The 13,115-nt window shown below is 42.5% G+C and overlaps 1 protein-coding gene across 3 annotated transcripts in view; it reads right to left on the bottom strand.

Annotated features, from left to right (window-relative positions):
• APBB2 (amyloid beta precursor protein binding family B member 2) overlaps window positions 1-13,115 on the bottom strand; it is a 222,928-nt gene that overhangs the window by 174,781 nt on the left and 35,032 nt on the right. For all 3 annotated transcript variants that reach the window (XM_049790119.1, XM_049790120.1, XM_049790118.1), the window contains exon 3: window positions 11,093-11,905. In XM_049790119.1, coding sequence (XP_049646076.1) covers window positions 11,093-11,905 — 813 coding nt within the window. The remainder of the gene's footprint in view (window positions 1-11,092; window positions 11,906-13,115) is intronic.

The following is a 13,115-nucleotide window of genomic DNA, read 5'->3' on the forward strand; positions in this document are numbered from 1 at the left end:
ATAAATGGACATTTGGCTGCAACACTGCAGCCTCAACAATATAGTCGATAGGTCCATCCTTGAGAGAAGAAGCTAGCCTTTAAGGCTAGTTTTAACCCTAAGTCAAGATCTGGGTGCCATCTTGAATAGTGTGCTTGAACTTTCTTACTTGGCACTGTCCCTCAGTGTTGACTTGTAAGGGGAGGAATATGCCTCTTTACCTGTGAATGGTCATTTGGTATAGGAAAAAAAAATAGAGAAAAATGCCGTGTATCATTCCTGAGTCACTGGTGAACGTTTGTAATTCTGAACATATGGCTTGAATGTATGGTTGAAGACCTAAAATGGGGGTTGGAAGGCCAAAGTATAGAGGAAATCATCACTGGCTATTTAAGTGGGGTTTTTTGAAAGTTAGACCAGTTCTCTAATAAAACTCAAGCATAATAAGCCATGCTTATTTCCTTACACTTCATCCTTATACTACCACCTTTAGATTTCTGTTTTTAAAATTGAAGTACCAAGAGGAAAGAGTGAAAGTCACACACTCGTGGAAAAACTTGATGCAATGGGTCTTATGAGAACCTACTCTGACCTCAGAACATTAGTCCCCAACTGTACCCAAATAATCTTAGACCACATAATGGAAAAAAATTTAAAATAATCATTCTCCAAAATATAGTCCTTTTTCCCAGTTTTATTTCTGAAAACCATCATTTTCTTACTCTTCATTCTCAAAATTTGACATCTTTGATTATTTCCCTCACTCTCTAACCACCCACATCCAATCAATCACTAAATCCTGGGGATTCTTCCTCTCTTCCACTTCCATTCTATTTTTAAAGCTTCTTGCTGAGTCCTCATCATCACTGAAGGATTACTAGGTTATTCTCCTGCCAGCCTCCTTTGTTCCTCAAACATGCTCCAGCCACCTGTATCATATACACTTTCTTCAAATGCCACAAATCACGCTTCACTGAAAAAAACCAAGTCCACAGCTAAGTATTAGCATTCTCCAACTGAGTATCCCCTGCACCTCTCTCTGATATCCCTGATGTAATCCCCCGCCCCCAGCCTTCATACACTCTCTTCACCATACAAATTGCTGGTTACACATATAATCACACCCAGAACAAAAATTCCCAAAGGGGATTTCAGGCCATCTGAGGTTGAAATGATTTGTCCTAATTCAAAGGCTTTATTTAGAGCCTTTTTCACTGGGTTGACTGAAAAGGACCCCAAAGTAAAGGATAAAGTTACCGATATCTCTTCACAAAGGAAGACAAAGGCTCAAATTATGCTAGCAATGATTGTATTCTCAACTCTACACAGTCCTGCTAAAACTGGTGCTGGTTTCCACTAAGAAAGTCCCTGCTGGAACAATAAAATTTCTTAACTTTACTAGAGGTCCATCCTTCACAATACACCTTTTATTTGGATGTATTATTTATTTGCTTTTATTTTATTTTTATTATTTATTTATGTAGTGGGAGTTATCTTTTAAGCCACATCTGTAGGGTGCTCAGGGCGATCATGTGTGGTGATCTGGAGGAAATCAGGATTAAACTCATGCAAGGCAAGTATCCTAAGTCCTGTATCATCCATCTCTCAGGCCAACAACATATTCTTTAATGAAAATATACAAAAAGCATTTCTGAGGCTGGAGTGAGCACAGTGGTAAGGTGTTTGCCTTGTACACGGCCAACCTGGGATGGACCCTGGTTCAATCCATGGCATCCCTTATGGTCCCCAGAGCCTGCCAGGAGTGATTTCTGAGTGCAGAGCCAGGAGTAACCCCTGAGCACCACTGGTGTGGCCCAAACTCCCAAAATATTTCTGTTGATATTGGGATGTGACCCATATTTTTTTCTTTTTCTTGTGTGTTTTTTTTGGGTGTCACACCCGGCAGTGCTCAGGGGTTATTCCTGGCTCCAGGCTCAGAAATTGCTCCTGGCAGGCATGGGGGACCATATGGGATGCCGGGATTTGAACCGATGACCTCCTGCATGAAAGGCAAACGCCTTACCACCATGCTATCTCTCCGGCCCCATGACCCATATTTCAAGGAAAAATATAAGCATTGCCCTTTCTACCTGAAAGAATGTCAACTATGGTTAATAACATCTAAGTACCAGGCAGAATTTTCTCAAAAAATGAATAAAGTAAGCTCATCAACTTCAAAGGAAAACAACTGCCAGTATTTGTTGTCAGTGATAAAATGAGAGCTTTCAAGCAAAAATGAGAATTTGGGAAAACTTGTCTCTGCCACGGAAAGCTTGACAGCTTCCCAATAATTAATGACTGTTCTGGTGAGATGGGCAGCAAGATTAACGATGCAGTGTTTTTATATCACATAATGAAATATGCCAACATTTGGAAGCTCTTCATAATTCACTGGGCCAATATTTGCTGACTCACTCACGCACGATGTCCCGATATAAGGTAAGGATAAGGCACCCATTCAAATGTACAACAGACCAATGAACTGTAATATCACAGACTACCAAAAAGGTTCATTCCTCTGATCTAGATTCCACAGTGAAACAGAAGTGCTAATTATAGTTTGGGTACAGTGTAGAATCACAAAAGAATATCCACAGATGTTTGAATTTACATATATATTTATGTATATATATCTATGTATGCAGATATATGTATATACATGTGTGTGTATTGGTTTTAAGGGGTCATGCCCAGCAGTGCTCAGGGGCTACTCCAGGTGTTATGAGCAGGAATCACTCCTGGGAGGGCTTGAGAGCTACCAAGGACCAAACCCAGAGAGAAAGAGAAAATACCAGGGAAATGGAGAGATGGAAATAAAACAGAAAAGGGAAAGAAAATAACTAAAAATTAACCTTTGAGAGAAGAGCACACAAGGCAGACAGGATCATCAGCAACTAGCATTGTAGTGGTTACAGTGGGCAGTTTTTTTAATCGAAAGATCCATTTCAACTCATTGCACCCAGAGAGAAGAGCATGGCCATGAGATAGACAGGACCAGCTACTGGTGGCAGTGGTAACAGTAGGTGGCTTTCTGAATCAAAAGAGCTATTTTGAACTCAGGTTAGTGCACCCAGAGAAGAGAGTGGCTGCTCCATGGCTACACATTTCTTCTAGTCAAGAAGTCCCACCACAACACAAAAAACACCACTACACTGCAAAGGTTACAATGGGGAAGCAATGCAAAACTCCAACACAATTAGTGATGAAGATGATAGTTCTGAAGACCCAACTAATACCAGCAACTGTATAGCCTCTCTGATAAGAAATTTAGAGATGAAATGTAGAGCCTGTTCAAAGAACTCAAAGCACTTTACTGAGCACACTAAAAGGTGAATCAGGTGAGAGAATTGAGATATCTTTAAGTCATGCAAAAAAAGAAATGTTTAAAGGAACAGTATAACATTTAAAAAAATAAAACCTCAACTGTTAGCTCTGAAAAAGACTGGTCAATTTTTAAACTATTTTGCATATATCACTGATTAGTGTCACTGTGTTTGGCATTCGTTCTACACAAGGGTGATTTCTATAATGTTTGTTTTAATCTTATTTATTTATTTGCTTATTTATTTTGGTTTTAGGGACACACCTGGTGGCACTTAGAGGTTACCTTTCACTCTGCACTCAGAAGAAATTACTCCTGGTAGGCTCGGGGGACCATACTGGATGCCAGAAATTGAACCCAGGTCCATCCTAGGTCGACCACATGCAAGGCAAACACCCCACCGCTGTGCTATTGCTCTGGTCTCTGCTTTAATTTTAATACAATACATATCTATACATACTATCCATATAGACAAAAGTTTTGGGGGCTCTCAATAACTCTTGAGGGCATAAAGGTATGACAGGACCAACAGTCTGAGAATGCTGTTTCAGTGACATCTCTGTTTCTGCTTTCTAATGGTTTCTGTGAGGTCACTAATTACATCACCACTTCCACTCCATTCATCTTTGTTTCCTCCTATTCTTTTTTTTTTTTTTTTTTTTTTTTTTGCTTTTTGGGCCTCACCCTGGTGACACTTAGAGGTTACTCAGAAATCACTCCTGGCTCGGAGGACCATACGGAACACTGAGGATCTAACCAAGGTCCGTCCTGGATCAGCCCTGTGCAAGGCAAATGCCCTACTGCTGTGCTATCGCTCCTGGCAGGCTCGGGGGACTATATGGGATACCAAGACTAGAACCACTTGACCTTCTGCACGCAAGGCAAACACCTTATCTCCATGCTATTTCTCTGGCCCCAAGGGTTTCCTCCTATTCTTACATTACATCTTACATTATATGGGCTCTTCAGGTCAAAATAAGCCTTATTTGAGGGCCGGAGAGATAGTATAGCAATAGGGCATTTGCCTTGCATGGGACTGCCCCAGGATGGATCTGGGTTCGATTCCCAGAATCCCATATGGTCCCCTGAGCCTTCCAGGAGCAATTTCTGAGCTCAGAGCCAGAAGTAACCCCTGAGAGTTGCTGGGTGTATCCCCCTCAAAAAAAGAAATGCTTTATATGAAACCTTCCCTTGACAAAAACATAACCTGAGTTATATATTGCTACTTATGTTTTGAGGTAAATATTCCCTTCCATTATTATTTTTTTTTTTTTTGAGGACAGATGGGATTTGGGGCCATGCCCAGCATTAGTCAGGATTTACTCTTGACTCTGCTTTGGGATTGTACCTGGTGGTGCTTAGAGGGCTATATGTGGTACCAGGGATTTGAACTAGGATAAAATGCATACAAGGCAAGTGTTCTACCTGCTCTACTCTCTCTGATCCTCCCTTCCATTATTTTTCTTTGGGGTTGGAGGTGTTCAGGGGTTACTTCTGGCTCTGCACTTGGGAATTACTCCTGGCTGTTTCAGGAGACCATATGGGATGCTCGGGATCAAATCTGGGTTGGCTGTGTGCAAAGAAAATGCCCTACCAACTGTACTATTTCTCTAGCTCCCCTTCCATTATTTCTAACACAAAAATGAGCCTGGCACTGTTGATTATATTTTTGAAGGATACAACAGTGAAGAAACAGAACTTCTTCCACCTAAAGCAGATGATCCACATGGAGCTAATTCCATGTGGCAGAATCATCACTCTGAAAAAGCTTTCTTTTCCCATGTTGAACTGGAACAGCAACTTGGGCTCAGCTAGACCTACAGAGTTCAAATTTGCATTTCAATAAGACACAAAGGAGATTTTTCTACACATCTGAAAAATGTTTGCATATCTGCCTAATAATTATGAATTTCTTAGTGGCAAACTTACTACCTTCTTGATAATACTTACATAAATAAGACATTCTTTTCATCAGACTAATCATGCACTCAAATATGAATATCCTGGTATGGATGCATTTCTCAGGAATAAAAAAAAAAGGACAAAACTGGAGAGCTAGTACAGGAGTAAGGTTCTCATCCTGAAGGCAAATGACCCAATTTTGATCCCTGGCACCATATATATTTATCACTAGGAATGAACCCTGAGCCCAGGCAGATGTAGTCCTCCAACCTCACCCTCCAAAAAAGTAAAAGGAATAGTGGCCAAAGAGGGAGTAAAAAGATTAAGGCACATGCCTTACAAAAATCAAATCCAAGTTCTAGTTCCAGTACTACATGGTCCCTTGAGTTTCACCAGGTCCAGTCCTAGAGATCCCTGTGTATTGATGGGTTGGCCCAGTTAGCCCCAGAAGTGAGGAAACTTCCCCACACTACATTCTTAGCCGTTGCATTGAGCCAGCAACTCAGCTGGCTAAATATCTTTCCAGGGCATCATGAGCACTGCTGGGGAATATCTCCTCCATCATTACCATACCAAAAAATAAAAGAGGACAAAGGAAAATCAGCCCCCATCCTGAAGAAGCTTTTCATTTCATAGCAAACAGAAGACAATAACTATATTATAGCTAATGCTCCCCAAAACACTTCCTGTGGGCCAGATCTTATGTCTAGGCATTTATGTGACAATCTTATATGGTGGGTATGGTGCAAATCTCCACTGCAAAGATCAATTTCAGGCTCAGAGGGTAAGAAGTGACAGAGCTGGGATAAAACAGAATGTCGACTATGACAAGGAAAGTGAGAGTTAGATTTTTTTAAATGTAATAAAGCCAGAGTCAGCCTGCTCCAAATCCACATGAAATGCCCACCATGTTTGCCACTCATTTTATCCTAGGGTTTGATTTTGGCAATCAAATCTATGGGAGTCCCAAGCTCTTCTTTGCCTGTTTGGAATCTGAGGATTCTAATGAGGAAAACACAATGCACACAATGAATAATTCTGGTAATTCTGCCTGCATTAATGAATGTGCATGGGCATATGAGCTGAGTCAGACCTGAGATATCAACTTTCTGAACCGCCCACACCCCAGATTCTGAAAAGCTAATGCACCCCCCCCCCACACACACACCACCACCAACACATACATGCATCTCAAACCAGATGAACAGATGAGCAGTAAACTCAGAGAAGTCAGATAAAGATATCTTTGGAAATTTCAGGCATGTTCATGTCACGCTGTATAATTCTATCAGAAGGCAAGAGCTGAGGAGGACAACTGGGAGTCAGTGAGAATGTGAAGCCACCAGCACCAGGACTCTGGCTTTAGCCCCTGCAGGCAGCTGTCACAAGCATGGCCAGTTATTCCTACCTCAAGGGCTTCATGCTATGTGCTAGCTCAGTCCCTTTGACACATGGGGCGGGGGCCCACCAGCCTTGAGCTACAGATGACAGGACTCATTGAAAGGGCAGCCCTGACAGATGCCTGTCTAGCATGTGAGGTCAGTATGGTAAAGTTTCTGGATTGATAGGAGGAACAAGAAACCATGCATCCACAAAAGCTGATTCTCAAGGCAAGCATTTGCTTTATATGAAGCTGACCCAGTTTGATACCTGGCATCACATATAGTCCAACCCCCAAAACCTACCAGGAGCTAGTGAGCACCACTGGGTAAATTAAATAACAACACTCCAAATAAAATAACAACAACAACATTTTGATTTTTTGTGACTGAGAAGATGAGTTTAAAGGACTAGAACAAATGTATTGATTGTAGGAATTTGAGTCTTAACATTCCAAGTTCCCTTCAGACCCCTCAGTATCACCAAGCCTAGCAATGGTGGTCCCCAACAATGGCAGACCTGAGCACCATACCTGTAAATTCACATAGGACAAGTATCACTAGTGTGGCCTTAGGGATATGTTGACCACTGCTTAGGGTAGCCTTACTTCCCACACAGATGAAAAGCTCTGACTTTCTTATATTTAAGTTGTGTTTATTTTACTATTGAGATTAAATGGTTTACAATGTGTTTGTACATTTGTTAATAAATTTCCTACATCCTTACCTAATTGGTGATACACCATCACTACAATCCAGGGTCATTTCAGTCTTCTCCCAGTCCAATGCAGTAACCTCAGTTCTATAGTCAGATTTGTTTTCACTGGACCCTGTCTTAAAGCTCTACTTCTCCAAGCACCAGTAAGGAACTCCCAAGTTGTCTAAAACATTGTCTACCAAACCAAACCTGCTCTGTACTGTCTGCACAATCCCTGGAGCCCCCATTTATCATCTTGGAAGTCTAGCATGCTGCCTCTGCAATCGCGTATGACTCTGATGTTCAGGCCCTCTCTTTTGCAGTCTGTGGAGTTCCTAAGACAATTCCAAGTGCTTCTTCAAGAGGTAATGCTTCTCAGAGATAAGTAAAACAGACTTTTACTACTACTGCTGTCAGACTGTTCTTCAGTTTGATCCAAAGAACAAGCCCCTCCCATGCCGTAAGCCCGAATTATCTCACCCCTCAGAACAGAGCTATACTTTTTTAAGTAAACTGGGGACAGGGACAGGGATGGAATGGGGTTCTCAATACTGCTCGAGCCCTGGGCTTTCAATACTGCCTGGGCTGCCAGGTGGTATTCAGAGGCATCTGGGGCTACACCAGATGATATGAGGGGCAGGACCCTAGTGTGCTTAGGACCATATGATGTCGGGGTTTAACCCAAGTAGTGCATAGGCAAGGCAAGTTCCCTAAATACACTGCTACTTTCCTGGCTTAAAGTGTAAACTTCTCTCTCACTGCTTTTCTGCCCTTTCCACAATGATTCCCATTTTCGGTGAGTTCATTTTCAGTCATAAGCTCCAAACTTTTGTTTCCTTATCATTTGATGAAGGAATTTAATGTGAAACTATCATAATGTAAAACTATCTTGAGGTCCCTGGCAGCACTAATCTCTTGAGGCATGTGTACTGGGCTTAAGGGTGTTCTGTTGACATGCATGCCCACTCCCTCAGAATGACCTTTGCTGGAAACAGCCTTTGTTGTTACAATCTGTTGCATTAATGCAAAACCACACTGGATGAGGATGGGCTTTAAACCAATGAGGGTGTCCTTATAAAAACATCCTGGAAGACAGCAACAATCAGAATCTACTTTAGTGGGGTGATGGTAAGCCAAGAAGTGCCTGGAATTGGCCAGGATGTGGGAAGAGTTGAGAAAGGCACCTTCGCCAGATATCTCATTTCCAAACTTTGAGCTCCCTGTACTATGAAAGAACATGCCTGTGGCTTTCGACTGCCAAATATATCTGTGGTCATTTGTTTCAGTGCCTGCAAAACTAATGAGTCTTAAAAAACACCTTCTCTTCTTCTTTGCTTGAAAACTTTGGGAGACCAGGAGGCGGGGGAGAACTTTATCTTTTTTTGAACATTCTGACACATGTTATGCACAAAATGGGATAAAAACTCCCTGAATCCACGGTAGAAGGTACTTCATTAGGCTGGGGCTGTGCTGTGGCAATATCTGTGGTCACATAGTAGTTGTAAGTCATTCCTATGTCTTGGGCACTTAGCACTGACCACAGAGTTGACTTCTAAAAGCTGATTGGCACGTGTATGTATGTATGGATTTATATAGGAAGTATGAGTGGATGAACTAACAATGAGCAATGCAACAAGGGCATGTTCACAAACCCTTGATCTGCTGTTAACACCCACAAATAATACTGCTCTGTGAAAGTCTGGGTCATTTCATGGTACAGAAGATATTCCATTTCTACATGAATGTAAAGAAGATTGAGCTCACTGATGGATGGTTTGGTTAGCTTTTGGCTTTTTTGGTGCTGCCACCATCAAGTCATACCCCAACCCACCACTTAGTTACTTAAACCATATCCTCTGGGTATTAATTAATTAATTAATTAAATTAAGATCCTTTCTCAATATGAGAAAATATTCATGATAAAAATAGACCAGAAAATCTGTGAATATAGCCAGTCCTCTATCTCTCTGAGCCACTAAGCTGCATGCCTTTCTCCAAGGGCAACAGGGCATCACCTGGCACTTCTGGGAGCACTCCTGGAGGACTCAATCTTGTCATATCCTAGATAGCTACTCTCTGCCCACTGCTCTGCCCAGCTACTCTCATTCCCAGAAGTGAAAACAAAATAGCCAACTTTGAAACTGAAGTTTTTATTTTCAAAATGACAGTAAAACTGCATATTTGTGTGTGTGTGTGTGTGTGTGTGTGTGTGTGTGTGTGTGTGTGTGTGAGAGAGAGAGAGAGAGAGAGAGAGAGCAAGAAATGAAAGAAAGGATAGTAAGTAACTATGCATTTGGGGCATGAATGAGGGCAGGGGGGCAATAGATTAAAAAAATCTTGTTTGTGAACAACTCTGATGGACAAAAATCTATTATCTCAATGCAATGGAAGTCTATTCAAACTTCAGCATGGATAACTCAAGTCTTCAAATGGGCACTTCCTAAGCAATTACAACCCGGTACCTTTTAGCCAAAAGCATTCTAGATTTGATAGGCCCCTTCCAAGTTCCATCTCGAATCATTTCGCTGATGCCCACTTACTCTTTGGCTGTCATCACTCATTTTCTTGTATTTCTCTTTTTGTCCCTGAAATAATATTTTATGGAGGGCAACCAAAAACTCCCTTAAACACTCAACGAGCAAAAGTTATATTCTTCTTTATGTTCTGGGTTGAGATAAGAAATATTTTTATACATCTTACTCCCCAAGGCACTAAAATCTAATTTGGAAATCACATTATGTACCCCAGAACACAGTATGTTCAACTTATTTTTGGAAACCTGTCACATCTGTCTTCTTGAATTTCTCCTGCCACATCATAGAGCCCTCAAATGAGAAGACAAAACAGGACGCTACTGAGTCACTATGGAATGATTGAAGATTGAAGAGGAAAATCAACTCAGCAGGGTAAACCAGCTGCAAAAAGTTTTTCTTTCTTACACCTTGAATTTTTTTTTAAGATATGGGAGTTTATTTTTTTAAGTAGTTTAGAAATCAACTAAATCAGGGCCAGAGAGATAGCATGGAGGTAGCGCATTTGCCTTGCATGCAGATGGATGGTGGTTCAAATCCCAGCACCCCATATGGTCCCCCGAGCCTGCCAAGAGCGAATCCTGAGTGTAGAGCCAGGAGTAACCCCTGAGCGCTGCCAGGTGTGACCCAAAGACCAAAAAAAGAAATCAATTAAATCACTGGCTAAAATCACCAAGATCTATTAGACATTAACATTTAAAAGTTGTTTCTGAAAGTGTTTCCAAAATTTTCCAAAATTTCCCAAATTGTCCAAAGTTCTAACACATTTAAGCTAACTATGGTGAAAAACAAGAGTGCCAGGCCTGGGGGAATAATTTAGGGATAAGGGCACATGGCTTGCATTAGTTTCCGATTTCAATACCTGTTACTGCAATGCTCATTGTGTCCAGTCCAATGTACTGGCAATATTATTTCTATATAGTTATATTTCATGAAGGACTATTTCCTCAACAAAAGAGAGGTCAAACAGAAATCTCAAAGGACTGGAGCCCAGCATGGCATGAGAGACGCTCAAATTCGATTTCCAGCACTGCATGGTTTCAACAAGCACAGCTCGTAGTAGTACTGAGTGTGTAAATATTGCCCCTTCCCCAAAAAAGAAACAAAACAAAACGTTTAAACAGAACAAACAATGGCTTCCACATGGATGGCCCAAATGGCTCATACCTCTCCTCAGCCTGCAGAAGGATCTGGTAGAGAAAGTGATTGCATCTACTGCTAAAGAGACCATAGAGAGAAGGTGCCTCCCCATGGAGGCTGCCCAACCTTTCCGTAGAGTTACCTGTTTCATCCGGTGAACTAGGGGAGGCACTGTCTTGGGACAGGGTGGTCCAACTGGACTCCTCATCACTAGGTGCCAGGTTCTGGATCCGGTGCAGTGCACAGTCGGTTTTGGCTCCTGTCTTGGGATGATCCTTCTTGGTCTCGGGACTGGATGACACCGTGGCAATCTGGCCATCCTCGGGGCTACCCTGGGCTTGGCTGGGTTTCTGTAGTAGCAAGTCTCCATTTCCCAGAATGGTGGGCACAGGGCCCTGGTCCTCGGGGGCCTTCTCGTCTAGCACCTCCTGGTGGTTGCCCAGGTGGTGCTCGAACTCTCGGGCCGAGGTCTCCAGATCTGCATAGTAGTTGAGAAAGCTTTTGGTTCTCCTTGGCTGTGCCTGGTCACAGTCCGAGGACTCTAGAGGTGGTGCCTCTTTGCTCTCGAACTTCTCGGAGGTTAAATGGATGACAGTGGCCATGGGGCTGACGTTTTTGTTGGGGTCCTGCTGCCCTTGTTCGGCTGCCTTTCGAAGTTGGTTCTCCCCATTCTTCACCAGTTTGATGTTGGCCGACCCACTGCCCAGCAAGGGCTGGGCTGCAGGGTCGGAAAGACCCATGGCTGCCTGGATATTCGTCAGTGCATATTTTTTCCTGCACTTGGGCGGGGTGTTGTTCTTGCCATCGGGGTGCTTGATTTCAGCGTTCAATAGTTCATTGTGGGAGGAACGGAGGTTCAGTGTGTTTGGAGGGGTGGCCGGGCTGTTTCGATTAGAGACGTCTGTGGATCCGCTGCTGGCCATAAACACCGCCAAAGGGTCTGTACCGGAGTCGGCTGGGGATCAAAGAGAAACAAGTGGTTAAGAGGCCACATTTACCCACCAACCCTGCACCTGCCAATGGTCCTGTCCACATGCTCCTGAAACAGATCGGTTCTCCTCTTAGTTTTCATGGTCAACAGGAGAAAATAAAGGGCCTAATGTAATGTAATAATCAAAAGCTTCCTGGTTGGAGGGTTCAAATATTAGAATAAAAAAAAGTACCAAGTATCCAAGAACAGATGTCTGGTGTGGTTTATAGACACACTGGAATACTACTCAGCTATAAAAAAGATGGCCCCTGGCAGCCACTATGTAGATGATCTGAAAGTATCATGCTAAGTGGAGTAAGTCAAAGGAGAGGGGTAATCATAGAGTGATTTCTCTCATATGTGTGGTATAGAAGGAAACAGTAAGGAGCTACAGACCCTGAGAATTGATCTTACGAATTGGGCTTACTATGGATGGGAGGGTGGTCAGACATCTTGGGACATTTTGCAGACCAGATCTGGTGAACTGGTTACCATTTCTTACAAAGTTTACCCAAGGGGAGGGAAATGGTGATATGATGATAAGATTCTGGCTGCATGAAACTCTTATCATGAACAGTATTGCAAATCACAGGGCCTCGATAAAAATGGGGGTGGGTGAAGTATTGTAATTTTAGGTTCCTTTTAGAGTGTTTTCTTCCTTCTCCTAGTGACTGCTCATCATTTTTCACACTGTAAAAATCAGTCCTTTCTAAACATGGACGTCCCACTTTTATTCTGTGCTTCCCTCAGGCCACAGAAACATTGTTCTAAGTCCTGTGAGTCCCTAGCTTAATAAAGTTGGAAGGTCACTGTTCAATACTGTGCCAAGGGTCAAAGCTAACTCTTCTCAACCATGCTGGCAAACAGTTCTGAGTGACCAGAACATTTAACTTCCATTAATTAGCCTTTGCTAATGATTTTGCTGAACACTTTTGACCTGGCTCAGCACTGGGACTAGAGAATACTGCAAATGATCTGACTGTTCAAGAACACGCACCCCAAACTATTACTTACAATGGAACATGCGGGTTGGGGGCTCTCTCAATGTGGCGAGCCCCTGCCCAGGCATCTAAATAAAATGGACTCAGCTGTTTGCATGTACTAGCATGCCCTTGCAAACCTCCCAGAGAGGTCTGGCTGGTGCCTTTATTTAAAATCATTGTTCACACCCCCACTGACTTACTCTGTTTCTCAT

This window comes from Suncus etruscus, chromosome 16 (genome assembly GCF_024139225.1).
Source record: "Suncus etruscus isolate mSunEtr1 chromosome 16, mSunEtr1.pri.cur, whole genome shotgun sequence".
Classification (NCBI taxonomy): domain Eukaryota; kingdom Metazoa; phylum Chordata; class Mammalia; order Eulipotyphla; family Soricidae; genus Suncus; species Suncus etruscus.